This window comes from Dermacentor andersoni, chromosome 4, assembly GCF_023375885.2.
Source record: "Dermacentor andersoni chromosome 4, qqDerAnde1_hic_scaffold, whole genome shotgun sequence".
Lineage (NCBI taxonomy): Eukaryota > Metazoa > Arthropoda > Arachnida > Ixodida > Ixodidae > Dermacentor > Dermacentor andersoni.
In genome coordinates, this window is record NC_092817.1 from 47,535,884 (window position 1) to 47,563,626 (window position 27,743).

General features: G+C 47.1%; 1 protein-coding gene across 1 annotated transcript in view; it reads left to right on the forward strand.

The window, feature by feature from the left end:
• Nucleotides 1–10,499: 10,499 nt before the first annotated feature.
• LOC126537075 (cytochrome P450 3A14-like) overlaps nt 10,500–27,743 on the forward strand; it is a 40,054-nt gene continuing 22,810 nt past the window's right edge. Inside the window, exons 1-7 of the mRNA XM_050184213.2 lie at nt 10,500–10,571; nt 21,526–21,622; nt 22,384–22,436; nt 23,729–23,825; nt 24,791–24,916; nt 25,419–25,656; nt 27,558–27,688. Coding sequence (XP_050040170.1) covers nt 10,513–10,571; nt 21,526–21,622; nt 22,384–22,436; nt 23,729–23,825; nt 24,791–24,916; nt 25,419–25,656; nt 27,558–27,688 — 801 coding nt within the window. The 5' untranslated portion in view covers nt 10,500–10,512. The remainder of the gene's footprint in view (nt 10,572–21,525; nt 21,623–22,383; nt 22,437–23,728; nt 23,826–24,790; nt 24,917–25,418; nt 25,657–27,557; nt 27,689–27,743) is intronic.

Sequence of the window (27,743 nt, forward strand, 5' to 3'; positions counted from 1 at the left end):
AAGATATACAAGAAACGAAGGATTGTATACATGGCACGTTCTCAAAGTAGTGTCCGAGTCCTCAGTCATTAACATATAACATAGAACCACGAAAAAGAACAGTTAAGCATAAATTGTAACATGTATAAAATGATGTTCAATATATGCAGTGTGCACTATGCTTATGTTCAATGATGATATGACACAGACACTTTACATAATTTTGAAGTGATGTTATGAGATGTCAATATACAAAAATGATCATGTATAAGAGAACACGCACACACAGAAGTTACAGGCACTTACATTCTGTGCACATTCAATGGACACTTCTTATGTCCTGCCTACAAGAACCAGGTTGGTCGAAAATTAAGCTGTACGCGTGCATCAGCAACCGACAGGAAACGGCATGACCACTGTCGAAAGAACTCTTCTTCCCCAAGGAAGAACAACTCCTCTGACAGAAACGACAGTAACTGAGAGTAGAGCCTCCCCACACGTGGAAACAGAGCGCGGCGATGATGTCCCGCAGCAACTGTCTCGCACCGGTCACGCCATAGACAAAAGGTCCTCGCAGCAATTAAAAGTCGCGAAAAGCGGCAACGTGAGCAGCGGCCAGATGTGATAAAGCGGTTAATTCCAAGGCCATGTAAACCGGTGTGCACGGCCCTCCAAAACACCCTGGCAACGAGGAATTGCAGCACCATATGTTTATTGGATTCTTTAAGAGGCCAGTCGGGACACAGCGAAGATGGGACTACACCCCACCACTCTAGCCTGTCCCGAGTTGGAAACACTTGCCACCTTAGACGCCGCATGAAGACGCGTAGGTGGCCGGGCAGAGATGACGCCGTTATTGCATCCCGCGACACATTATGGGAACGTGCGCGGTGCGCTGGAGGAACTAGAGAAAGCAGTAAGGCTGACATTGTATCCAGAACACGGTTTTCGAGAACGTCTACATCAGGACATACCTGTTGTATGTGGCGATAATATTCTACGGCCATAGAGTCAAATGCAGGTGCGTTTAACACTTGTGGTCCGCTATATAAGTGCGCGTCTGGTAACATGTAGCGAATTTTTGGGCCAAGGAAATAGACGGCGACTTCACGCGCAGGACACTGAACATGCTGCAACAGACGGCGCAGAAATCACAGGGCAAGCAGCCGGCAGCGGACAGACACGGATTGGAACGCGAAACCACCGCGAGAGCGTGGTTGCCCAAGCAGCGCTGCCCGACCAGAAGAAGGAAGCAAGTAGGGACTGCAAGGACCTAGTAACCCGTAATGGTGACTGTACAATATGACAAACGTACCACACTCGGCCGCAAAATACAGGCTTTGCTAAGTACCTTCTTTCTAATAGGGGGCAAATCATACCCTTGAACATCTTGAATACTTCGTCTTACATCTTCAAGAATTGAGAGCCACACAGAGTCTGATATGCCATCATAGGTGTAATCAAGACCTAATACACGAATAGAGTCACTCTTTTGAAGACGGAAAACGGGACTTGGCATGTCTGTGGTGAACCAATAAAAAAATAAAAATGTTTTGAAAAATTTTGCGCAGCACCTGAAATATTTCCGTACCCAGTGCATATTCGAAGGTTGCGGGATAAGCTATCGTCATTCTTGAGATAGAATGTGATGTCATCGGCGAAGGCTGTCACCTACACAACACCAGGCACCAGGCAATGGGAGACCAGGCAGTGCTACCAGGCAGTCGGAGACCACAAACGTACGGGTCTTTCAGTACTTAGCGCAGAAATGGCTCAAGGCTGAGCACAAAGAGTACTGGGCGTAGAGGGCACCCTTGACGAACACCACGAGTAACGGGAAATGGTGCACATTCCCGACCATCAAGAAACAATTTACTACGGATATTTGAATAGGCAGTCCTAATAAGTTCAACAAAACTCGACGAAAAGCCACATGAGGTCAGTACATTAAATATGTAGCTATGTTCAAGGCGATCGAATGCCTTTTCTTGGCAGTGTGTTCAATGGGGCTGGTTGGTTCACCTTTAGAATAAAAAACAGGAACAGCGCAACACAGGACGTGTGAGTAAAGAGCACAGGACAGCGCCCTGTCCTGTGCTCTTTACTAGTTCGTCCTGTGTTGCGCTGTTCTTGTTTTTATTCTAAAGCCTTTTCTTGATCTAGGGAAACTAAGTGACCACGTGCGGACCTGGTCAGAGTGTATGTCATTATGTCATGTGTGACAAACGAGAGACTGTATCTGCCAGAGACTCAGCATGCGTGATAGTGTCGTATTAAAGAAGGCAACAGGCTTCCCAAGCGTCAGGTGAGAACAGCTGTGAAGGTTCTGTAGCCAACGTTGAGAAGCGTGATTGGCCTGCATCCCTTTGGACGAACTGATGATGGATCGTACTTAGGTATCAGCACAATACGACCGTCGCGAAAACTAGACACGAATTCAAGGTCCTCAAAACAGCGGCTGATAACAGACACGAAAGTGGCAACAATACCTTCCCAGAATTTTAGATAAAACTCTATGGGTAAACCGTCTGGCCCTGGGGCCGAGCCACGCTTCATGGAAGATAATGCTGCTTTCACTTCGCCAGCTGACGGTCATGCACAAAGACGTTCAGCGATTTCAGGTGGAACCTGAGGCAACTCACTAAGCATTTCGGCGTTACCATGATCCATTCGCATATTCGTACGCGCCATGTTTTCAAAATGCGATGCAAAGAGTGAATAATCACGCGCGGGAGGCGACCTAACAAGAAGTGCTCTTGGGGCCACAGAACCGAGTACATTCGGCTGTCTAAAAAGAAGGTTTCTTGCAAAGCGCAGAACTTCAGGGTGGGCACACGGATTACGTCTACATCGCCAAGCAGCAGCTGACAATGACGACACTGCGATGAGACGTTGGAAACGCCTCCGTAGCTCACGCTGCCATTACCGCATCAGCAGAAGCGAAGGGCAATACGGAGCTTCATGGCAGTATCCGCCAGTTCTTCTGACGTGCGTCGCCTGAGTGCACGACCTTCAACTGAACAATGCAGACGCCACTGCACCTTGAGCGCGTCCCATGACTCTGGGTCAGATTTAGAAAGAGAAGCGCGCAAGACTCTTGCGAAACAAGAGCGCGAGTACGCGTCATGTAGAACGCGGATGTCGAGGCGCCAAGGTTTTGCTGATGAAGAAGCAGGGAAGCAAACTTCAAGCATAACCGGTCTGTGATCGGAAACATAGACAGGAGATCAAGGCAAAGTTATGACATCAGATTGCGAGACATACTGAGCTAAATTGCGTGGCACATAGGCACGGTTTAACCTGCTTGACGACGTGCCGCGTCGCCATGTCCAGACAAATGAAGAACTATGAAAAAGTCTATATGTATCCAGCAACGAAAAGTGCTGGACGAGGCGACGCAACTCTCGTGCGTTCCAATCAGCGCGACCTTAGCCCGGGCCTTGCACATCTGCTCGCGTGTCTAAAACGCAGTTAAAATCCATAACAAGAACCACGTGACGACTTTCCAGGAAATATACACGTCCAGGTCCCGAAAAAAATTATTGGACTTAGTGGCTTGAGTGGGCCCATAGATGCACAAAATACGTAACCTAAATGAGGATATCACACAATCAAATGCCAATATCCGCCCTGTCCCATCATAAGAAACCTGATGATCTCGCAAGAAAGCTCTGTTAAAAATAATAATACTGACTCCTCTAGAGCATGATGTCGCGAAAGAGAAAAAGCAATCGACGTTGAAAGTGCGTTTTAAGGCAACAACATGCCCAATGGTGAAAAAATTTGTTTCTTGCAAACACAGAATGTAACAGTTTTTAGCGCGGGCCACACTGATAATTTCGGCATGTGGGATGGATGGATGGATGTTATGAGCGTCCCCTTCGGAACGGGGCGGTGGGTTGCGCCACCAAGCTCTTGCTATTATACTGCCTAATGTCCTACCTAGGTTGAACAATGAAAAAGGAAAAAAAAAATACTATGAACTACTACGCCCAACTTTTCTGATCCCCTATTGCGAACTGTGCTTTTGTACGTCCCCGTATTTTGTCGTTTCCCTACTTTTCTTCCACCAATCCTCCAATCGCCTCTTACTAATGCCTATTGCGGACATGTTTGCTTTACCACTGCTCCCGCTGAACCCAAGGACTTCAAGGAGGACAGTGGTGCCTAAATCGATCGCTTTGTAGGCGTCTTCACATTCTAATAAAACATGCTCCGTCGTTTTCCTAGCTTTACCGCAGCAAGCACTTGCTTCTTGTTCCTTCCTATATCTCGCTTTATAGGTGCGTGTTCTGAGGCATCCCGATCTCGCTTCGAAAAGTAATGAGCTTCCCTTTGAGTTATCATAAATTGTTTCTTTCTGGATTTCGTTCTTTCCTTTTAAGTAGTTACTCATGGCAGGTTTCTTTTCCATTGCCGCCACCCATGAGATTATTTCAGCCTCTCTGACATTCCGCTTGACTTTCTTTGTTGCTGTGTTGCTCACCCTACAGGCCGCATACTTGCTGGTAAGCTTCCTAGTTCTTTTCCTCCACTGTGAATCAATGTTTTTCCTGTACAGATACCTCAACACTCTCCCAGCCCATTTACTTCCTTCCATATCCCTCAGTAGTTCTCCATAATCAATTTTACTGCGAGCTTCTGTGACTTCAAAACTAGTCCAGCCCATACCACCCTGCACAGCTTCCTTTGTAGTCTTCCCGTGAGCGCCCAATGCGAGGCGACCCACTGACCTTTCGTTCCCGTCGAGTTCTGATTGTCCATGATTTAAAGCAAACAACCGCATTTCCAAAAGTAAGTCTTTCCACATTCCATATATTACATCTTTCCACATACCTCGGAGGACCTCGTATCTTTTGTATCCCCATAGCGCTCTGTGCTTCATTATGGCTGCAGTTCTCTTTCCCTTTGTATTTTTGTATTGTAGAATTTCGGAACCCCTGTGCGTTTAATGAAATAATATTTAGGGTGTCAGCCTTATTTAATTAAAAGTGTCACTGAAAAGATCTGGTCGTGTTGTTCAAATCGGGGCCCCGGGAACAAGTCCAGGGGACATGCAGCACACACGTCACTTCTTCGACCCTCTCGAAGAAGGTCGAAGTTTTTTTGTCTGTTGTAACTCGGCGTGGTGATCCGGGGCGCCGTCCGAGCCAGAGGTTGACGCGTGGGCACGCTTTACGTCTCGTGGGACTGCCATTTCTACGTCGAGTCCATCTAGGCTTGGTGAGAGTCCAGCGCTACAATCAACCCCGAGGCTGAAGCTATTTTCAGATGATGATGATGCTGGTAGCGGTTGGGCTGCGGGATCGATGTCATCGCCGCCGGCAATTTCGGCACAGTGGCTTTTGCAGAAGAGCCACAAATCGAATATGGCGTTGTAAGCGACGCAGCTGAGGCGCATGAAGCCACCGCAGACTTCGTTGGTGTAGCGAGCTCAGAAATTGCAGGGCCAAGTGTTTTAGCCGTGTCCAAAACTTCCGTGCGATGAGGACTGATAGTAGCAGCCGAAGCGGAGGCGCCACCGGCCACAGCGCGCCTGTCCCTCACTGCCTGGGAGGCCAGCGAAAATGGCGTGCTGTGATTGGCCACGCCATCAATAGCACGGCCCTCCCTTTCGACTGACGAGGTCGGCGAACATGGCCTGTTTTGATTTCTCGAGCTGCATGCTTCTTCTTTGTCATTTGCCGACGCTGGTTGATGCGGTGTCAAGGCAATCTCTTTGGTGGCGGCGTCACGCGCAGTCGCGACCGCAGCAGACGCCGGCGGCAAGGGGGGAAATGCACCAGCAGTAGCGTCTGAATATGAATGCCGCACAGGGCACACGACTGTAGGGTGACCATCCCCGCAACGCCGACAAGGACGGTCACATCAGTCGCTTTCGTGGCCATGGATACCACAACGGCCACAGAACGCTGCGGTGCACTGTGCACGGTAGTGGTCGCTGGAGCCTCAGTGACGACACACGCGTTGCAAGCCACGGTAGTTAAACGTCACGCGATGTCCAGATACTCGCAGATAATTGGGGACAGGGGTTGTGGTGCTCATTTCCATTCGAACGAAGTGGGTAGCCGTGAGCACGCCACGTCGTCTGCTCATAACACCAGCGTTGACAGAGAGAACCTTGCCGTATGGTGATAGTGCCCGGACGAGGACTACGTTCGAAACGAAGGACGGCAAGAAGAGGCAAGTTACGTTGGTGACCTGCGGGCCGACGGAAACTACAGGACAACGCTTGCCACCGATGACAAGGCAGCCAGTATCGACGATTAGAGCCATGGAAGCCATGCTCTTGACTGTGACTTGGAAGTTGAAGCCTCCCATGTGCTGAATGCAATAGACCTCAGAGAGGCCAACTATTGAGACCGTCGCGTCGACGATGGTCTCAGGACCATTCGCGTAGGGCCAGCAACATCGAAAACCTGGGCCTTGTGGTGCAACATCGAAGCAACATCGAAGACCTGCCAGTGGTGCGGCGCCCGTTGTGCCGGTGTCGAGCCCGTCACCACTCACAAGGCCGACAACTGCGGACCCTCCGGGTGGAGCGAGGCTGTCTCGGGCAGCACCCGGCGTTGCCACACCCGGTGCCCACCGGTGCCCAGGCGGAGTACTCGACGGCACCGGACTGTTACTCGCCTGCGTAGCAGGCACTGTCGACCCGGCTAGAACGGAGGCAGAGCCTCGTACATAGAACTTGAAAGTTTTTTTGTTGCCGACAAACAAACAGGGGGTAAGGGGGTGTAACAAGCATGTGACGCCCCCTCGGGCGTAATCTTCGTTGGTCCACCAGGATCGGTGGCCTGCCAGGCTCGGCAGGCAACATTGGTCACCGCACCCAATAAACACCGTCGTGCACAGCTGCTCGGCGGTCACTCATCGTTCGTCACCGCCACGCTGCGGAGCATCTGTGTAACGGAGGATGCCTCGAGCCCTCCCTCGTTCACGAACCCGGGCGAATTGTGACAACCACTGCCACCGCCAGCACGTAAAACCCATCGCCCTGCGCCATATCCCAAGGAAGTCTGACGTTTGGCGCGCTCCCGACCACCGTCCGCTTTGGTATCACTGCGGAGATGCCGGCCACATCTGCGGCTGATGTCCTTACCGTGAGGGGGGACTGTGAGGGTTCCCCGTCAAAGCACCGCGCAAGCAGCAGGGTGAACGCCCACGTGACATCACCGACTACATCAGCGCCACTCAGTGGAGCCCTCGACGACCATCGCGTTCACCGTCACCAGACCGCTACCTGTCCCCGCAATGCCGACCGTACACTGCCCAGCCCGGGGACGGTCTGCAAGCCCATATCCGGAAACCTAAAGTCAGCAACCGATGAAGTTGCAGTTGCTGTTCGTCAAACTGACGAAGACGCCGAAAAGACTATTTCGACGACATATCAACGAGACGAAGCCATTCCGACGAAGATTGAAAGTCAAGAATACGCCGACTAAAGACGACCTGACGACGCGACGTTCCACCTTCAGGTCAACATGACGCAGCCATGATCCGACACCAAGACCTAACAGCGACGCAAGACACCACCGACACGGCCGGCGAGATTATTACAGCCGATCAAGCGTCCTTGCCGACCGTTTCAGCACATCGTAATGAATTTGTTGGGACCCTTTCCGACGTCAACATCTGGAAATACGTGGATCGTTGTGCCTACCGACTACCTGAAGCGCTACGCCAAGACAAAAGCTTTACCTGAAGGTGGTGCGGCCGAAGTCGCTAAATTCTTCGTCGAGAACATCCTTCTGCGACATGGTGCCCCAGAAGTCCTCATCATCGACTGAGGAACGGCCTTCACTGCAGAGCTCACCCGAACTATTTTTGCAATGCAGCCAGAGAAGCCACAGGAGGACAAGTGCGTACTACCAGCACACGAATGGTCTTACGGAGCGACTGAACAAGTCTCTCACCGACATGCTTGCCATGTACGTCGACGTCGAACGCAAGACGTGGGATGGCGCCCTCGCGTACGTAACCTTCGCTTACAACATGGCGCTGCAAGAAACAATGCAGATCACGCCATCCAAGCTGGTTTACGGCAGGAACCCTACGACCACTCTCGACGCCTTGCTACCACACGTCACCGACGAAGAGAATCTCGACGTCACCGCCTATCTCCAGTATGCAGAAGCAGCGCGACAGCTCTCCCGCTAGCGCATAAGGAACCAGCAGTGGACTGACAGTTGACACCACAATCTTCGGCGACGACACGTGTAATACGAGCTGGCGACCGTGTTTGGGTTTGCACCCCGATACGCCCACGAGGAATTGGCGAGAAGCTTCTACGCCGCTATTTCGGGCCCTACAATATCATCCGACGCATTGGCGCACTCGACTATGAGGTCGTACCAGACGGCATTTCGCAATCACAGCACCGCCGCTCACTACCCGTAATAGTCCATGTTGTGCGAATTAAGGAATTTTACCAGCGCTAACGAACTTTGGGACTTTGCATTGCTGAACTTTGGAATTTATTTGGGCTTTGTTTCTTTGTTGTCTTGTTACTTTTTCTTTCATAAGTGTGCTTTTGTTTTTCGCTCTCCTTTTATGTTTCTACCATCTGGACGATCCTTTCAGAGGGGGTATTGACACATGTACTAGTTTATCGGGTAACCGCGTTTCATCGTGTCACAAGTGTTATCGCTTAGCGCTGGACGTGCTGTATGTAGCGGAAGTTTCTGGAATGCTATCGATGATTCTATTCGCTGTCTGTTGTCACCGAACCTTATGTACGCGAATGGTGCAGAACTTTCTGGAAGACACGCGGGCACAGCGATTACTCTGGGACCTTCGATGACTGATATATAGAAGCCAACGCGCTTGACCCGCTGATCAGAATTTCGACGATCGTCGACTGTCTTCGCCGCTATCGTTGTTCTTTGAGTATAGCCTGTTTTTGAGGGTACAGGTTCGCCCAATAAAACCCGTCTCGTCACTTGCAGTTTCGCTGCTTTCTTCACCGTCACTACCACGTGACAGTATAACACGCACTAAAAAATCTAGATATCGCTTTTAAGTTACCCAACAAATTCAGTTAACAGCATGACGATATATGCGGTTATTACGTGGAAACTGCTGTTCTTATGAGGGTTGTTCGAATTTCGGCACCCGCCACGGTTGCTTAGTCGCTATGGTGTTGGGCTGCTAAGCACGAGGTCGCGGAATCTAATGCCGGCCACGGCGGCCGCATTTCGATGGGGGCGAAAACACCCGTGTACTTATATTTAGGTGCACGTTGACGAACCCCACGTGGTCCGAATTTCCGGAGTCCCCCACTACAGTGTGCCTCATAATCAGATAGTGGTTTGGCACGTAAAACTCGTAATTTACTCTTTTTTTTTTAAATTTCGACGAATGTGACCCTTCTATGTAAAATGTTTGAAGACCTAAATACGATATCTCCTACGAGGCACTACAATTTCACATTTTATTTAAAATGCGATACATCTCGTTTTACTCGTCTCAATTGTTGCCTGGTGATAACACTTCTTCATTTCACATTTGTTTAAACAAAGATGGTTCAAGAACCTTTATTAAAGATCCATTTTTCTTAATTCACAACGCAAGTGAGCGTAAATAAAATGAGAAATAAAGCCGACCAAGGGAAACATGAGCATACATTCGAAGCAGCTGACCTTGCCAGCACTGGCTCGGATCGCGATTCGGGCAGAATTTAATTGCGCCAGGGATTTGTTATTCCTCTCCGATTCAACTGAGTTTTGGTGTATACCTAGGCCTTCTCATGGGCCGATCCTGGACATTGTTCAGTCTATGTGTCACTGGGGTAACAGGGTAATATGCCCTTGGGACAACTGTGTTTGTGCCACTGGTTACGTCCAACTGCGGCCATTGGGTATGTGGTCCTGGGTATCTGACCTTGGGTATGTGCCAGTGGGTACCTGCCTTTTATTCTAGGAAGCTATTTGACGCAAACTTGTGTCAGCGGGTATCACTAAGACAACAAACACCTACGTAGTGACATCTACGAAATGCCTTGTATTGCGTAGATGTCAAGTGAAGTTGAATCTAATAAGTACTCTTTGGCAGGCTAGTTGGTTCGTTCCGTTTTCCCGCAGCTCATATTGTACGTTTCGCGCAGTACACTACAGAATTTAGTTGAACCTGCTATAATTACCCCCCTCCCAACCCCCAAGAAAAAGAAAATGTAAACAAATATGACCTATCTGATTTCACGCGGTTAATTCACCTTCTTTTTTTTCTTGAATGCGAGAGCGCAGAGGTTAATATGCGGTTGGATTTCAATTGCACAAAGCAAGCGCGACGTTGACCAGCATAGCGAAAATAGACAGGCTGAGTTGTGACGTGGATGCCTATCAAGAGTTCCACAGAGCTAGAATGTGTTCGGAAAGAGAGCCGTCACATGTTCCCATTGACGTCCGCAGGAAAGCAATTATGTGACTGACCCATTAACCTGTGTGGAATTCGCCAGGCAGCTGCAAACTTCGTACCCCTCTCTACAAAGCCGCTCTTCCGCTCCTCACTTTCCAGCGATACTCCGAAGGAGTCATGTCGACGACTGCTGTGCTGCTGCTTCTCGTCGTGTTGCTGCTGGTGGTGTTGTTCATGTAAGCAGTTGTAACCAGAAATGGCTGCATTTTCATAACTGGTAGCGTTTTGTGCCCCAAAGTCGCAGTTAGGCTATGAGCGGTGTCGCTCGACTTGTCTTTACTGCTCTTAGCTCATAATCATACTCAGAACGTAATCATATTATACTTAGTACAATATGATTAAATCATGTGACATGGTCTAGATCAGGCCTGCAGAACTCGCGCTCCGAAATCTTAGCGTCACGCCCCGCATCGGAACGCGACCGCGGGACGAATTCCCTGCGTCGCATCGCATTAAACCCATGACCTTGATGACAACGCCACTTACCAAGGGAAAATGAAAGAAAAAAATGAAATGAAAATATTCGGGACAGTTACGTTTTTTAGCACTTATAAATGGAGAATGAGGGTGCTTTGAGTTGAATATTGCTTGCTCTTAAGCCCCGCGGAGGGATCGTTGGTGGTGATTAGAAAGATAACGTAAGGTGGGCTCAATGAGTTTTAAAGCAAAGAAATAAATGCATTTGCGCTGGGAAGCAATACATAGGATATTGTATGAAAAAGTTGCACTTGTGGAGATATAGTGGTATGAAAGTTGATACGAAAAGCGGGTCGAAAACAAGCGCTTGCGCCGTATCAGTCGTTTCACTCACATCAAAATTGACACACTGATTGAGCCACAGCACGAAATTTTACACGCACTTTGACAGTCGATCAAACGAGCCTGACAGATTTCGTGACGGTCGTCAGCCACCCAGAAATTGTCACTACGAAATGTGACACCCTGTTTTGTTTGCTGCTTACGTGTTATTGTCGTGGTCTGGGAATAAAAAAAATGCAGATCTAACGTGTCCGTCTGAATAGATGTCAAGAGAAGCTTTAGTGAAGGAGTCGAGTTCATGCAGCACAACTAAACGCGATGTGCACGTGCAGTTGTCTTTAGTCAACAGTGAATGTTTCGATAGTGTTGCGTGTGTACTCTCGGCTGGTTGGCCATCCAGTCAGTATCGCCGCATGTATTTGCGGATATGTATGTAAACGCCACACGCGCGCCGGAGGGAAACGCCAACAAGCCAGCCTTACAGTACTGCTAGCGAGCGCCCCTCTAATCTGTAAAATTAGCAATAATTCCCTCTCAAATATTGCTGTAGAAGTAAAGTGCCGGCTCACACAGGTGCCTCTAAAGCACATGCACGCACCTCCTAATGCAATGGCGCATAATTTTCAGGCTTTAATTTTAATTTGATAATTTCTAATATTTCTCATATTTGGCCTGTGCCATTCTTGGGTCACAAGGCATGCACTACCATATATATATATATATATATATATATATATATATATATATATATATATATATATATATATATATATATATGTGTGTGTGTGTGTGTGTTTGTGTGTGTGTTTGTGTGTGTATGTGCAATGTTTATGTTTGTGCATGTTCATCACGTTAACGTCATGACTAACGCAGAAAATACCCGCGCGCGCACACACACACACACAGACACACAGACACACAGACAAACACACACACACACACACACACACACACACACACACACACACACACACACACACACACACACACACACACACGCACACACGCACACGCACACGCACACACACACACACACAGAGGAATATAGGAAGGCAGGGATGTTAACCAGACAAGACAGAGAGAGAAGCAAGAACAGGGAGGGGGTTTAAGCAAAGTAAGTCCGGTTTGTTGGTAAAAGGGTGAAAAAAGAGAAGGAAGCGAAGAGAAAGAGCACTATCCGAACGCATACTTGAAGGAGCACACCAAGTCTAGAAACGGCCGCAGATACCAGTCGACTTCAACTATTGCAACAAGGCCTTCGTTGTTTTCTGGGCCAGCGAAGCGCACTGCCATGGTTCAAAAATCTTGGCTTCTGAAAATAGCCTTGAGTTCGTCCGGTTTAATGCTGTCCGGAGAGCGCGGCGCTGGACATCGTATCGATAACAAAAGCACAGAACGTGTGCAGTAGTTTCATCACATCCGCAGGAGTCGCACGTAGGCGTGTCAGCCATTCCAATGCCTTTTGAATATGCTTACGTGGATACAACCCTGATCCAGAGACGGCGTAAGAACGTTGCACAGGAGCGGGAAATTCGTGATGGCAGTAGTAGCTTTACCGAAGGATCAAGCTTAAATGAAGGAAGTTAAAAGTGCGCGAAGAAAAAAAAAAAAAAACGGGGACGAGCGAAACGAATACAAATGTGTTTGTTTGACGGCGCTCGTGGTATGCTGTGTGTTCCTTTCGCTTGTCCTCATTTTTCTTTCGCGCAGTTTTAACCTCCCTTCAAGTATTAACCTACTAGCCCTTTAAAATGTCCTACTAAAGTTCAACTTTATGTAGGCGACACTTCAGAGAGCTATAGAAAACGACCATAAAGTGTGCGTGCGACCCAGAAAATAAAGTTTTTTTTGCAACTTCGGTAGTTGACAATGGGATCGGAACCGCTCGGGTTCCTTCACGGATGGACCGGGCCGCCTAGTCGGCGAAGTCATTAGCAGTAATACCGCTATGTCTTGGCTGCCACTGAAATATTATGCCATGTCCTCTCTCACGAGCTTCATGTTGATCGTTTCTTTGTCTCCTGCACCAATTGCTCGTGAGTCGTGTGGCCTGACGAAAACTGCAAACTCTGAAGGGCTGCTTTTCAGCGGCAAAATATGACACAATTGTGTTGCCGGTCGTGTAGAACTTGTGAAGGAGCACGCAGGGCAGCAAGCTCTGTCGCTGTAGATGTTGTATGCGGCAATTTAAACTTCAATGTGACAGCGTAGCCCGAATGACAGCGGCACGTGTTGAACCGGTGGACGACGTCAAACCATCAATGTACAGGTGCCTCCGGTCCCCACATGTCTCATTCAATAGCAGCGTCGTTTGTTTGGAAAATCACAGCTTCGCACGAACGACGAAGCACTGATTGGATAGCAGGCTATTATACGTCTATACGCAATGAAGATGGTAGCGTTATCAGTTGTATAAACTGCTGTAAACTTTCGCTTACTAACTTAACAGGCACGATGTCATGTGCGCATAGGCCAACATGAACACATGTCACTCGACCGCGGACACTCGCTGCCTGAACGCTGGTAGGATGAAGAGCGGCATGCAGGGACGAGCGAATTCTCCTTCGTGCTGCCTCGCGCTTCCACGCGAACTAGGCGCACGAGGAACAAGCCTCATGCAACCATCAGCTATTTGAGGTCGGCTAGCCTTCGAATCCGCCCCGGATTACCTCTAAAGTACGAAGCGCACGGCCGCGGCCGGAGCAGAAACGGAGACGCGTGCTACTCTGCCCTCCTTACCGCCCACCTCCTCGAGCACGCACATCCCCCCTCCCCTCCAACGCGAGTGCGAAAAGTCGGTGCGCACCAACGTTACTATAATTAGTAACATTGGTGCAATTATTAACCCCGAGAACGAACTACAGGGGCGCTGCGAGCGCCGCTCGCGTGACGTCAGGGCACGGACTCGCGCCTGTCGTCCGCTGCAGTTTGTGCGGTGTCGGGGTGCATTCTGCAGTGTTTTCGTTCGTTCGCTTTCGTTCCCTCTGCTTGTGTACTTATGGCGGTCGTCAGAAATATATTTTTGCGACATCTTCATTCGCGAAAATTTATTCAAGGAACGTATTTCTTAGACGACAATACAGTTCTTAAAAGCAACGCTACAGTGCCAGCCGACGGAGCTCAGACCAGCCCATTGCGGGTTTTTCATACGCGTATCGACAACCGCAAAAACATAGCACATAAGAATTCAGTTATGATACCTTACCTGCCATGGTGCAACAAGTATGTCACAGACACCGGCTATATATGACTTCTACAACAGTTACGTTGATTTAAGTACGCTAAAACAGGTTTGCTCACGGCGAGTAGTTCATGGTATAGTACCGAATGTTTGCATTTATTCACAAAAACGCTCGACAATAACAAGAGGACTTAACTAGCACTGAAGTTTAGATTCTACTAGCACCACTTGCTTCTTTAACTGCTTCCCAAAATTAGGCGGTTCTTCACGTGTTTAAGTGGCGGTAATTTTAAATAAAACTAATTGAGGCCTACAGCTCTCCGCAGAATATGAAAAGGAATGTACGAACATATATTTCTTTTTCCGTGCTACACGTTCAACTCACTTGAGACATTTACTGGGGATTTTTGCTTGAGGGATATACATGGCAAATATGTTTGGCGAACTGACACAGCCTGCTAGGCACAAATTTTTTAGTGAAATATGCCTTTTGGACCGTATGGCTGCAGCCAGAAAGAAGCCGAAGCGTCATTCATTCCATGGTAGTATGGGACATATTGCAGATACCATATTTGCCCGCTGTAGGGTCAAAAATCAAGTGAAATGTGTAAGGCTTGTGGTGTGTTCCTTATGAATCTTTGCGAGGCGCTCTTTTATGTACCGACGAAGCGAATGGTTCTCCGTTTCTATAATTAAACAACGCTGGATCGAGACTTGGTGAGACAGAAGGTGCTTGAATTTTCCTTTTCTAGGCACCCTAAGCTGCTCCGTAGAACCTCGCGTATACTTTAGGCATTGCAATTGGTGCTGTAAAAAACTGCTTCGTGGTTTCAATTTGAAATTGTAGTGAACTGATGGATTTCGCGAACAATGCGTGCCTCGCTATAACGACAGTCGGTTGCTACCGTTGCGTGAGGGCTGTGCCATATTGTCGATAAAGGCTATTGAGTGCCAATAGGAAACATTTCATCGCTTGCAATTGATTTGCTCTCGATCTTAACCACGAAACTCTTCTCTCAGGTGATCGCTACTATGGTATTTGTGAATCAACTATGTAAATACTCTACATGACGCGCCGTAGTGTTAGCAGCCATGAGCAATTCGTTTTTTGGAGGCCTGTTTCAGAGAGGGGTGAAAATAGCAGGAAGCTTTTTCATAAGAAATGCGCACCTAACTCTTTCTTTTACGCATGAATAAATGGCCATATTTGACTAGAACTCACCAGGGCAATAAGATTCATGATTACAGTTTCGCTGGGCACTGTTTTTCTAACACGGATAACTTGCTGACGCCAATTACCAAGATTTTTCTTCCATCTAAGATGAAATGTCTCTCATAGCTAAGAATTAAGGGATTGTTAAGTGTTTAGCAAAGCATCATACACAACTGCGCGTGCTGAATTTGCAGACATTCTTTTTACGCAAAATGTACGGACAAGCGCGGCGCGTATATGCATTGCAGAACCACAACACTACACAGCTTGCGATATCCAAGTCACAAGTTTTCTCCACTGACGCACTTTTTAAGAAGGAACTGTGGTTCAGGCATGGCAGTAGAAAGAAGCCGACATATCCTTCAATAAGTATGGCTCGAGCCACCCATACCCCAAGCATACAAGAAGGGAACGCGCGCGCTGCAGCCGAGCGAGCCGGAGCGAGCGGCGTCCTGGCCGTGACGCCACCCGCGAGAGGGCGCCACTCCAAGTTCTCGCCGCTAATGTAGACGATTGTCTACAGCTTCTGAGAGAGATTTACCTAGGAAATGTCGTTTGCGTTGAATGGGAAGGGATGAGGATCGAGGTGAAAAGTTGATATCAACAAGGGACGGAGGCAGAGGTGCCATATATCCCCCCTACTGTTTATGATGTGCATGGTGAGGATGGAAAGGGCGCTAGAAGGAAGTAATATCGGGTTTAATCTCTCGTACAAACAGGCGGGTACAGTAATAATGCAGCAGCTTCCAGGTTTAGCTTATGCGGACGATACTGTGTTGCTAGCTAACAAGCAAAGTGATTTGCAACGTCTGGCTAATATCTGTGGGCAGGAAGGCGAGAATTTAGGTTTGAAATTTAGTTTTAGAAAATCGGGTGTTATATTATTCAGCGAAAACAGTGACAAGCAGTGGCAATACAGGGCCAGGAAATACGTTGGGTAAAAGAATATAAATATCTTGGCATATAGATAAACGAAGGCTGTAGCTATATGGAAACACAGGAAAGAACAATAGCAGTAAAGGGGAAGATAAATGCAGTCATATTGAAGCACAGAGCGCTATGGGACATAATACGTACGAGGTGCTCCGGGGTATGTGGAAAGGTGTAATGGTTCCAGGACTTACTTTTGGAAATGCGGCTGTTTGCTTCAAATCAGGGGTACAAGCGGGACTCAACGGGAACTAAAAGTCAGTGGAACGCCTCGCACTGGGCGCCCACAGGAAGACTACGCAGGAAGCTGTGCAGGGTGGTGTGGGCTGGACTAGTTTTGAAGTCAGAGAAGCTCGCAGTAAAATTGATTATAAAGAACGACTAAAGGATATGGAAGAAAGTAAATGGTCTGGGAGAGTGTTGAGGTATCTGTGCAGGGAAAACATTGATTCACACTGGAGGAAAAGAACTAGGAAGCTTACCAGCAAGTATGCGGCCTGTAGGGTGAGCAATACAGCAACAAAGAACGTCAAGCGTAATGTCAGAGAGGCTGAAATAATCTCACGAGTGGCGGCAATGGAAAATAAACCTGCCATGAGTGACTACTTATGAGGAAAAAAGGAAATCAGGAAAGGAACAACTTATGATAACTCAGAGGGAAGCTCATTACTTTTCGAAGCGAGATCAGAATGCCTTAGAACACGCACCTATAAAGCGAGATATAAGAAGGAAGAAGAAGTATGTGCTTGCTGCGGTAAAGCTAGGGAAACAATGGAGCATGTTTATTAGAATGTGAAGACATCTGCCCCGCGGTCAATTTAGGCACCACTGGCCTCCTTGAAGCCCTTGAGTTCAGCCAGAGCAGGGGGAAAGTAAACATGTACGCAATAGAGATTAGTAAAAGGCGATTGGAAGATTGGTGGAAGAAAAGTAGGGAAACGACAAGGAACGGAGACGTACACAATAGGGGGTCAGAAAGTTTAGTTGTGGTTGTTTTCTATTTTTAATTTTAATTTTAACCATAATGTTTTCTTTTTATATTTTTTAACCTAGGTAGGACCTTAGGCAGTATAACAGCAAGCGTGTGGTGGCGCAAAGTGCCTCGAGCGGCCAGTCGCGCTGCAATCTTGCCGGAATTTGCGGGCTTCTTTCACACTCAGAAAAACACTTTTATGTAGCACGTATTGAGCATTAGAAAGCTGTATCGGGAGATTTCCATGTCCCTGTACAATTTTACATTGACACTTCTCATCTATTTATAATATTTGAAAAATTGATTAGTTAATGAAGACTAATTACCTAACTAGGCGGAATAAAAAAACAAAAACTTGAGTGTCTCGAAGTGACGGCAGATAGCACTGCCTTGGTTCTGTCCAGCTACCTGGCATTCGCACATATTAAAGCTCTGGCTAAAGTTAGCTCGGAAACCCTGTCTCTACACACTCTGAGCACTTCATTTCGGTATGAAAAAAAAAAAATGAAGCTAGCACTATTTCTTTCATCAGAGCGCCCCATTCACAAGTGCAATGTTAAAATCGACGTGAGCTTTGCTCGCTTGCGAGCACACTTGCACATTTAAAGCATGTTTTTGCTGCAGGAACGGAGCATAAATGTGCATTCGCGTTACCAAATAAAATTGGATGATATGTGCCATAGAATCATCAAAATGCACAAGGCATAGAAAACGCACAAGCGTGTTGCAAAAAGCACAGAGACTGCAGCAAGAACACGCTTGTAACACTGCCAAAACGCGTGGACAACCGCGGACCATGCTTCGCCGCTTCGTCCGCGCCGTGCTGACCGAGCAAAGTGCGACAGCAGTGCCACGAGACGCGAGGATGGGTGGTGGGCCCACGCAGTCACAGGAGTTTGAAAACTGAACCTATTCTGGTAACATTGGTGCGCACCCACCCCACCTTCCTATCTTGCGCGCGCGAAAAGACACCGCTGCGCCAAGTCACCATCCTTCTCGGCTCATCCTCGCATGCATTCCCCCCCGCAAACACAGCACGTGGCGCGGACCAGCGATCTTAACGCACTTGGACTTTATACGGAACCTCACGGCGACGTCGACACTGACAACGAGAGTGGAAATTCACCAGGAGTGTTTTTATAAGTGCTATCGCGAGTAAACTATTATTGGGTGATCGGTGGGCCGTCTTATTTATCCCTGGAAGAGTAGAAGGCGCACCTGCGGCTAGTGGAGACACCGCGAGGGCTTTGAAGGTCAGGCTGCTGGTTTATATGGTGATGGAATACTGTCTTGATGAGTGGCGATAACTTCTGAAAATGTCGCTCCAGGTCTTTGTGAGGGCAAGAGGGCCAAGCGGTGATCGATAATGTGGGAATTATGTCGAACGTGCGTCCTGAGACAATCAACAGTGTTGTATGTTTTAGATAATCTCTGGCAAGCCCAGTCTTTGAATAAGTGGAAGTACTTCGAGGTATACAGCCCCAGGAAGGTACGCAGTGCCTGGCCCCGTAAGCTTTGCAATGAGCGAACATTACGCTTGTATACATTTGACAAGAGAGAGAGAGAGGCCGTAGCGTAGTAATCATAGAAATTAAGCTCTGTATAACTGCAGCACGGAGCGTGCAAGTGTGCCTCATGATGCCTTACACATGAATTTCAAGACAAGCGCAATAGACAACAGTTTCTTCTTCAGACATACGCAATGGAGGCTCCATGAAATGCTCCTGTCTATTATCATACCTAAAGATCAATGAATATTTCATAATTGACACTCTGTCCGTTAAAGCAGACTGTCAAGCCTATCGTCAAGCCCTGTGCTTGCAGGTAGGCTAATGTTATGGTTGCTGCCTGCGGCCGCCGCGCACGCACCTGAAGGCGAGTGACTGCAGAAGTCCAAATGCAAAAGTTATTCGCATGTATCCATAGGCAGATCGACTTTGACGAAACTTTAGCGCAACCAATGAGGGTAACATTGTACAAATTGGGGCTTAATGTTCCTTGAGGCATGCCGCACTATGTGTAATGTTAAGCTGTTTGGCCTTCTTAAATTTGCACAAAAATGGACCCAAGGGTTATACAGCCTTTATCTACTCAAACACTCGGCCGCCAATTTCGATCGCTTCGAGAGAGTTGAGGATGACGTCTTCGGGCACATTGCCACATGCTCCCTTTATACCGAGAAAGAGCGCAAATGGTTTGAGTTTGCTATTTTCCTCCTGCTGGACAAACGTTACAAGATTATTGTCGATAGAGGAACGGCCCGAACAAAAGCCTGCCATGGAGGCAGGGTAAGCGTTGTAGCGTTCGAGGTATCATTCCAGACTTGCAAGACCTATTATTTCTTCCACTTTTCCAGTGGTACTTGCCAGACCCATAGGGTTATATGTCGTCGAGTGCCACGGGGATTTTCCCGGTTGTAGATGTGATATACATCGACTTGTCTTCCACTCCCTGGGTACAGTAATGCTGTGCCATGAGTTACTGAAGCGTGTTAATAGTTCTTTCCTGGCCTCTTGTGCAAGATATTTCCCACGTTGGCACAGGTGATGCCGTCAGGACCTGGAAAAGTATGAGCGCTTAGAGGCAGCTAGGGCAGCTTCAAGTTCCTCCATGGTAAAAATGTATGTTCTTTTCTGGCACCCGAGTCTCAGGGATGACGGTGGCGTTGCTGTTCGTGGTGTAAGGCTTGCCAGTGATTCTATCGCAAAATTCTTCCGCCGTATCAAAGTTTATTCGGCCGTGAAAGAGGGTTAAAGCTGTAAAAGGGTGCCGTTGCTGTGGAGATGAACGCAGGCGGCGGACTTTCCTCCAGATATCTGGTGGTGGCTTCCGAGGATCTAGCGATTTGCTGAATGACGTCCATCTTCTTCTGAAGGCGTCGGGCTTCTCTCAGGTCGTAAATTGACTAAGGACTGAAGTTTACTCTTCTCTGATGTGCTGGCGCGGCAATCTGACCATGGCCATGCAATGAAAAAACAAAAAGAACGCCAATGTGGTCGCGAAAGCCAATGCACGACACGAATCTTTCGCCGTATCAGCCTATTGAAACACAGATGACGTGGAAGTGTTTTATATCTTGTTGGGGGCAGATAAAAATATCGCCCTACCACCAAACGTATTCTTAATGTAACCAACGCCAAGACCGCATCATTGGCGTGCATAATTGATGTGGATATGAGTTTTTCCAGTATGTTTCAACTGAAGGACATTAAGCAGACTGCCCACTAAAGGGAAGCCCGTGTGACTCTCCAAAAACGTTTGCATGGGCCCTCGAACGTCAAAGCTGTGCAGTCAAAGTTGTGCTAGTCAAAGTTGAGTTGTGCAGCCCTGGTCTATACAAAAATGTACCTAGGTACGTTTATCTATTTACCTAGACATTTTCTAGGGAACTAAGTATGTTTTGATGCCAGATGGAACGCAACAGGTCAAAATGAAAGCATAGAAAGTATTCTGCAGGAGACTGTTCTAGGATGTTCTTTGGCAACGGCACTACCTTACAGACCTACCACATGTGCATTGAAATATATTTTTCAGATGGGGGCAGATCCGTTTATGGCTTGTTTAATTTTTTCGGTCCTCGTGCAGCAGCGATCATTTATTCGAAGTAAATTTGAGGGCACTAACATTGCTGTGCTTTTTATTGGCTCTCATAAGCGCGTACTGACGGCTAGTGACCCCGATGAACGAACTATGCTTTTACCGGATGCGTCTATTTGTAGGCGTGCATCTATACAAAAGTTCAATGATTGCTTCTGCCGAAAACAATGCACTACGCCAAGAAGCAACGCAGATAATTGCTGATACGAGCCTGTATCATTAGCCGTAAGCCCCCGTACAACATTCATTATTTCATACAGGATTCATCCATACGACATCATTCAGCCCCCGTACAGCATTCACAAAATGTGCTGCAATCTCTGTGTTGGGGTTGGGCGAAGACGGGGGGGGGGGGGGGGCTCTGTAAGTGGACGCGGTAAGTCGATGGCTTCTGCGACTTGAGTGATTGATGACAAAGGCGGACACACACTTTTTTAAGGTGCTTGCAATCTTTTTTTCTTTTGTTTTGCATTCTAGATGGCGGTGGAGGCACTTCTCATACTTCAAGAGGCTCGGAATTCCTGGCCCCAAGCCCAACCTGATATGGGGCAATCTTATGGAATATCACTCTACGGTCAGAGCCTGATGATAAATGCTCAAATAATTGTCGCTGTTTAGAATGAGACAACTGCACTGTGGTCAATAATTAAAGATGTCATAGTTGACGGCTCGGGATTACTCTTGACCGCTTTGGATTATACAATGCGCTGCTAAATCTAAGTGCAACAGAATTCTCGAATTCAGCTAGCATCGAAATCCTGCCACCAGACGGCGTATCATATCTCAGTACTTCGCTCGCAGCACCTGGATGTTGTAACCAGTGGGGGTAAAAATAAACTTAGGTGCGGGTTTATTTTTCTCCGCGAGCATTTCCGGCCACACAGTACTTTAGAAAGTGATATTAAAGGACAGCACAAGCAGGAAATGACAGGGATTATGCTTGCGCCGTAGTCAGATATCTACTCAAGTGCATTGAGCCTAAAGTAGAAAAATATCAAGTCATAAACCTTCATCATGTTTCCTGTAGCAGTGACCATAATGCTTAAAGAACTACGAAATATTAATCCTAATCTTGAAATTACAATATCAAGATAAGTTAAAAGCTCCTCTATGATGAGGTCCTTTACGAGCTTCAGGGCGCACAGAGGTGGTTTCACACAACAACTAAATTATCCATGCCCCTTAATTGGTAGGCTTAATTCACTTGCTGGTAAAGAAATTCACGTTGCTCGCTTTTAGAACACGAGCCACGACTTCTGCCCATTCAGAAGTCCAGCCGCACCGAGCACGTTGTTCGATAATACCTTAAAGTGAACTGTTTTTTTTTTTTTGCAGGATCTCTACAAAGCTGTCGGCGGGTGGATTGAAAAATATGGCGACATGTTTGGGTGAGCTTTAACTAAGCAAACTATACTTAATTTACATTCCACAAGAGTACACAAAAACGCAAAGAAGGTACAGGCGAACATTTACTGTGAATTTCCGAAATTAGCAAGACAATCAGAAATAGATCAAACAAAGAAAACCTCATACAAAAAAAAGAAAAAAACAGAAAACGGATACAACTCAGCACCGCTAAGTTTCTAGCCGCGCTTGCATGAATGCGACAATGGCGCATCGCATCGCATTCACGTAAACAGTGGTGATGCGCTAGGAAGATGCGTTGCAGTTAATTGCGCCAGGCGAAGGTGGACTTAAGAGCGCGAGTCGATTCACGCGTGTGACGCCACGTTTTCGCGAGAGTTGATGCGCTACATGCAAACGGCGTCGCATCGCCTGTGCCAAATGCGTTTGGAAATACTGCGCGCTGCTGTCGCGCATTCCTGTGAACGCGGCTTTTGACAGCATACTTAGATTGTGATGTCTCGGCAGCTGGGTGCAAGTGCGATCCGCGCACGCACCCATTCACCAGTGATGTTTCTGCACCTCGTATATCTTCTATGATGTCGCGCACACTGTGACACAATCACGCGCGCTTGAACACATCTCTAAGGTTCCCGTTATATACTTCCAAATATAGGAACTCCACCCTCGAAAGCTATAAAGGAATACGGCACCGATGGCGGCATAAAGCCTCTGTCTTCCAGCACAGCAGCTCAGTGCTCTAATTATTAGACCACGATCACACGAATGCTTCCCTCCTGCCAAATCCGCTCTTTGACACGTGTGGCACGTGCGTCACGTGTCGGTTTCTCGCATTCTTCTCTCGTGACAGCTAGCGCGTTGAGACGCTGGGTTAGACTGCATTGTCTTTGCGATCGGCCAACATTTTTGGTCAACGGGTACATACAAAGTATGTGCACTCCGCCTGTAATGCTATCGCATTAAAAGAATTACCTGTAACTCTATGGGCACGCTATGGGCTCTCCATGCACCCTGGACCGACGAAGCTGTTATGCGCCAATCACGAAACGCAACCGCCAGATTTTTGACGAGGACGTAGCGCTTGGCATATCGACGACGACGAGAGGAATATCAGTTCAACTGGTTCATGCACGCACATGGCGATGTGAATATGTGTAGAATCTCGGTAATCCGCTAAAGGAATCTCCTCGTAAAATCTAAGTCGTAAATCTCCTCGATTTGCTCCACGATTTTCTCGCATATAGGGACCAAACTGCCAAAACATTGTAATAGAAATATGCGCTTGCTGCTAGAGCACACCTTTATGTTTTCGCAGCTTCTACAACGGGGATGTGCCGTTCGTCGTAACGCAAGACTTGGAATTGATTGAGCAGGTGTACGTGCGCAAATTTCAGAACTTCATGAATCGAGGCGTAAGTACCACGCGCATGAAATAGTGCAACACTAAATGCTTTACTTTGCTCGCACAAATGGCAGCTAATTCGACACTATCTTTTTTTCATCCGTCTTGTTTTTTAAAAGAGACGCCGCAAAGAAAAAAAGAGAACAGGTAAATCTGACGCTTACATTCGAAACAGTGTTAAGCGAAACTTTAATGTTTGAAGAAATTTGAAAGCAAACGTCATGCAAGTACAAACCTAATGACACAAATTATTATTATTATTTGTTTCAAAAACATTTATACATTTGACAGAAAAAGGATAGCTAGGACAGAAATAGTTGCACAAAATGATGCAGATTGAATGCTAGTTTACCGTCTCGTTAGCCGATTTCGATTTCCTTTTTCTAACTTTTTCACTTCTTGCCTCTAATTTTACTTGCCTATTGGGCACAAATGCACTGGCGCATACCGGTTGTGGGCCATTGGCCAAGCATGGGCACATACCAGGTGGCAAATACCCCGTTGCATGCACTCAGTGGCTAGAATTGTTGGGCACTTGGCATGACAGCACCGGCCAAGTGGGGTGAAAAGGAAAAGAAAGCTTTGCTTTAAAACGAACATAGCCAGCGGCTCATGGCCAATGAATTAGTTTGCCTACAGAAGGTAAAAAAGAGAAGCAAGAAATATTCTGAGAGATGGCAGGAAGTTTTGTAGAGACCACTAGCGTTCACAAATGTTTAATTCAGAAGGTTGCGCAAGGGTAAGAATGCTGTCAGAAGAGCTCAGTTTAACGTGCGTGGGTCTCATAACAGAAGCCATTGCGACGCTTTAAAATACAACTGACATCAAACCGAAAGCACAAGGCGGGCGTATTAAAAATAATAAAAATACCTTAAAGCAGTCGAGTTTGCTTTCTTATGCAACGCTAGTTTCTTTTGCTTGTTTCCCGTATCCTGTGTGTCGATAGTCTTCACCAAACTCTTGTTGCACTTGTAGCTAACGATGATGACGGACCAGATGCACCCGTTCCTCGGCAAGTCCATCATTCACGTGAACGCCCCCATGTGGAAAAGCATTCGAAACTCTGTCGCCTATGGTTTCAGCGCAGCGAAACTGAAACAGGTATGCAAATGTTCAGTTCTGAATAAGCTTCGAACACGCTTCTTTATATGAGCTTCTTAAAACTAACGTTTTGCAATGAAGCTTATCACAGGCGCCAGTAAAACTAGCCAAAGTACATTTGACAGCCCGTAAAACCCCAGAATTTATGCATTTTACACCTTTAACAGCTATTTCTGTAACCCTGAAGACAGTAAGGAGATGGCTTAAGATGTCTTGTTAAGGTCCGTACCGCAAACGGGTCAAAATGAAGAAACTGGCAAGTAAGCAGACGACACAAGCGGCTGGGCACTTGTGCCCTATGCGCATTCGTTCGTGTATTCTTGAATAAATAATAATCTGAACAGTATATTTCTAAAGCTGTTATGACATTTCTGAATAACCTACATTAATTTTTCTGCATGGCTCAAGAACTGTTTTCTCTGTCTTCTTTTCTCTCGTCTCAGCGCAAATGTTTGAAGAAACGCGTATTAATTAACCCAGGCTGTACGTTCTCGCCTGACAGATGATGCCATTTTTCGAAGAAGATGTCAACTTCCTATTGAAATCCCTGGAAAAGAACGCTGAGACGGGAGAGGAAGTACAAATGTATCGCAAGTACGAGCAGCTGTCCATGGACTTCGTGGCCCGAGGGGCTTTCGGCATTGACGAGCGTTTCCAGGAAAATCCCGACCACCCGCTTTTCGAAATGGCGAGGACCACTTGCTGCAAGATCATGACCGGTCCTTTTCACATGATCGCACGTAAGGGAATATTAACTTTCGTTCTAAAGGGTATATATACGCTTGCAATGTCGTTAGTAGCATTAACAGCAGGAACAAATCACAGAAATGTTTGACAGAAAGCTGACTGCTTCAGCTTTATATGAACTGCGTTGAAATGTACATCTAAAAAAAGAACTATAGAAGAGAAGCTCAATACTGCACAATTAATAATTGTGGATTTACCGCTCATTACGCCACCACACATGATTCTGGTTGTGTCCAGTTGACATTTATGTACGGTGCATTGTTCTTAGATATGCGACTTGTGAGTGAGTGTGGAGGAGGTTGGTAGCATTCATTCATTCAGCTTTCCCATTGTGGCTGTCACAAAAGTTTTCACTGGGTCAAGCTCGTGATTATGAGTGGAAGACGCTATGAGAAACGCTGTGGCCGAGGCATGCGGACTCATTTTGGCCCCCTGCGGCTCTGAAAGGTGCAGGAAAAGATCGGTACGCGAGCGTTATGGCTTTTCTCCTAAATGAGAATGTTGGCGTCGCAGTCAGGAATGCGCAACTCTGGAACTCATGCTCGGCACCAGAGTTCCATAGATAGTGAGCCACTGCGACGGGTGATCGACCTCAGTCTCAAGCACAATCTCAAACGCCACGCCGCACCCTGTCTCTCTTGCAATCTAGTGCGATATTAATGTGACACAGAATGCTTCAAATGCATGTTCGTGAAAGCCGAATAATTCTAGCCAGAGGCATCAGCCGTACAGCGCCCACGTGCATTGTTTTATGTAGTAAACATGGCAACCTAAGCTGTTGGACTTATGGGTAAAAATACGGTATTTACTCCTGTAACGATCGCCCCTCGTATAAGGCCCGATCCCCCATTTTGAAACCTCAGAAAAAAAATGTTTCATGAAGCTTCGCGCGCATACATGCGTACTCTATAATTTCCGCAAGGCGTTACAATATGGTACTAGTCGGTGTCCGAAAAATCAAGCTGCGAGTGTAAATGTGTTGATACAGTCGGCCACCAGTGGTTTCATTATTTGCATAACAGATTGAGTGCCGTTCAAGGCTTCAGTGTGTAGCCACAGACCTGCTTCGTGCAAGGCCCGCTCCCGATAAATGTAATTTAAAAAAATGCCGTCGTTACACGAGTAAATACGGTATGTTCTAGTTGACTTCTGCGCGCGTGCGCAATAGCATCGCTACAACGGCGCACTGTCAAAGGTATGAAACATTGATATGGTAACATTGGTATCTTTGGCCTAGAACACGGTCGACCTCATCAAACCTGGCAGATATGCCGGAGGACGAAAAAAAAATAAGACGGTAAAGATTATCGTCGCATCGTCGTATCGTCGCAAATAAAGGAAGCTCTGCGGACTTATATGACGGTTGTGAGATTCCGCCATCTACATCATTATTTCGTTTCCGGCGGCCTGTGTGTGTCCCGGATGCGCAAGCAATAAAATGTTTTGCGAGGTTTGATGCGCTCGATATTTTCGTGCCGATGTGAAAATTCAAGTATATTCAGGTTGGAAGTTGTCACAGGATGGGCGACTCGTCCACGCTAACGGAGGCCTTGGTATTAAGCGTGGGAAGGACACACACCTTAACCATCGTCTTCTTGGAGTCTGCTATACGCAGAACTGCAGGTTTGAGTGCCGATAAAAAGCGGTTATATAAACGATGCATAACATAATGCGTTGAACTGTGAAGCTGGGAAGAGCGTCGTTTCCTTATCACTTGTACAAACCTTGTCCACAACTCGTTCTTACTCGAGTTACCCCAGAAAACATGCAATAACAATAAAACGCCTGTGCAGAAAAAGAAAATAAAGTTCATGTCTGACCACTTAGTTTTCTCGATTCGCACCGTTGGCTCCAACAAATACAGATGCACTTTTCCGAAATTCTTTCCATGTAGAAAGCACCACAAGCCTGGGACCAGTTATCAAACTAGTTTGCTGGCTTTCACTTGCAATCGGAGACTTCGTGTTCGACATGATAACAACTAACACTGCAAAAGTAATCGAGATGAGAAAGAAGGATCCATCGGTAAGCAACAAAATTGTCTTCGCCTGGTGCAAGGCTACGTTACGACTTAAGAGGT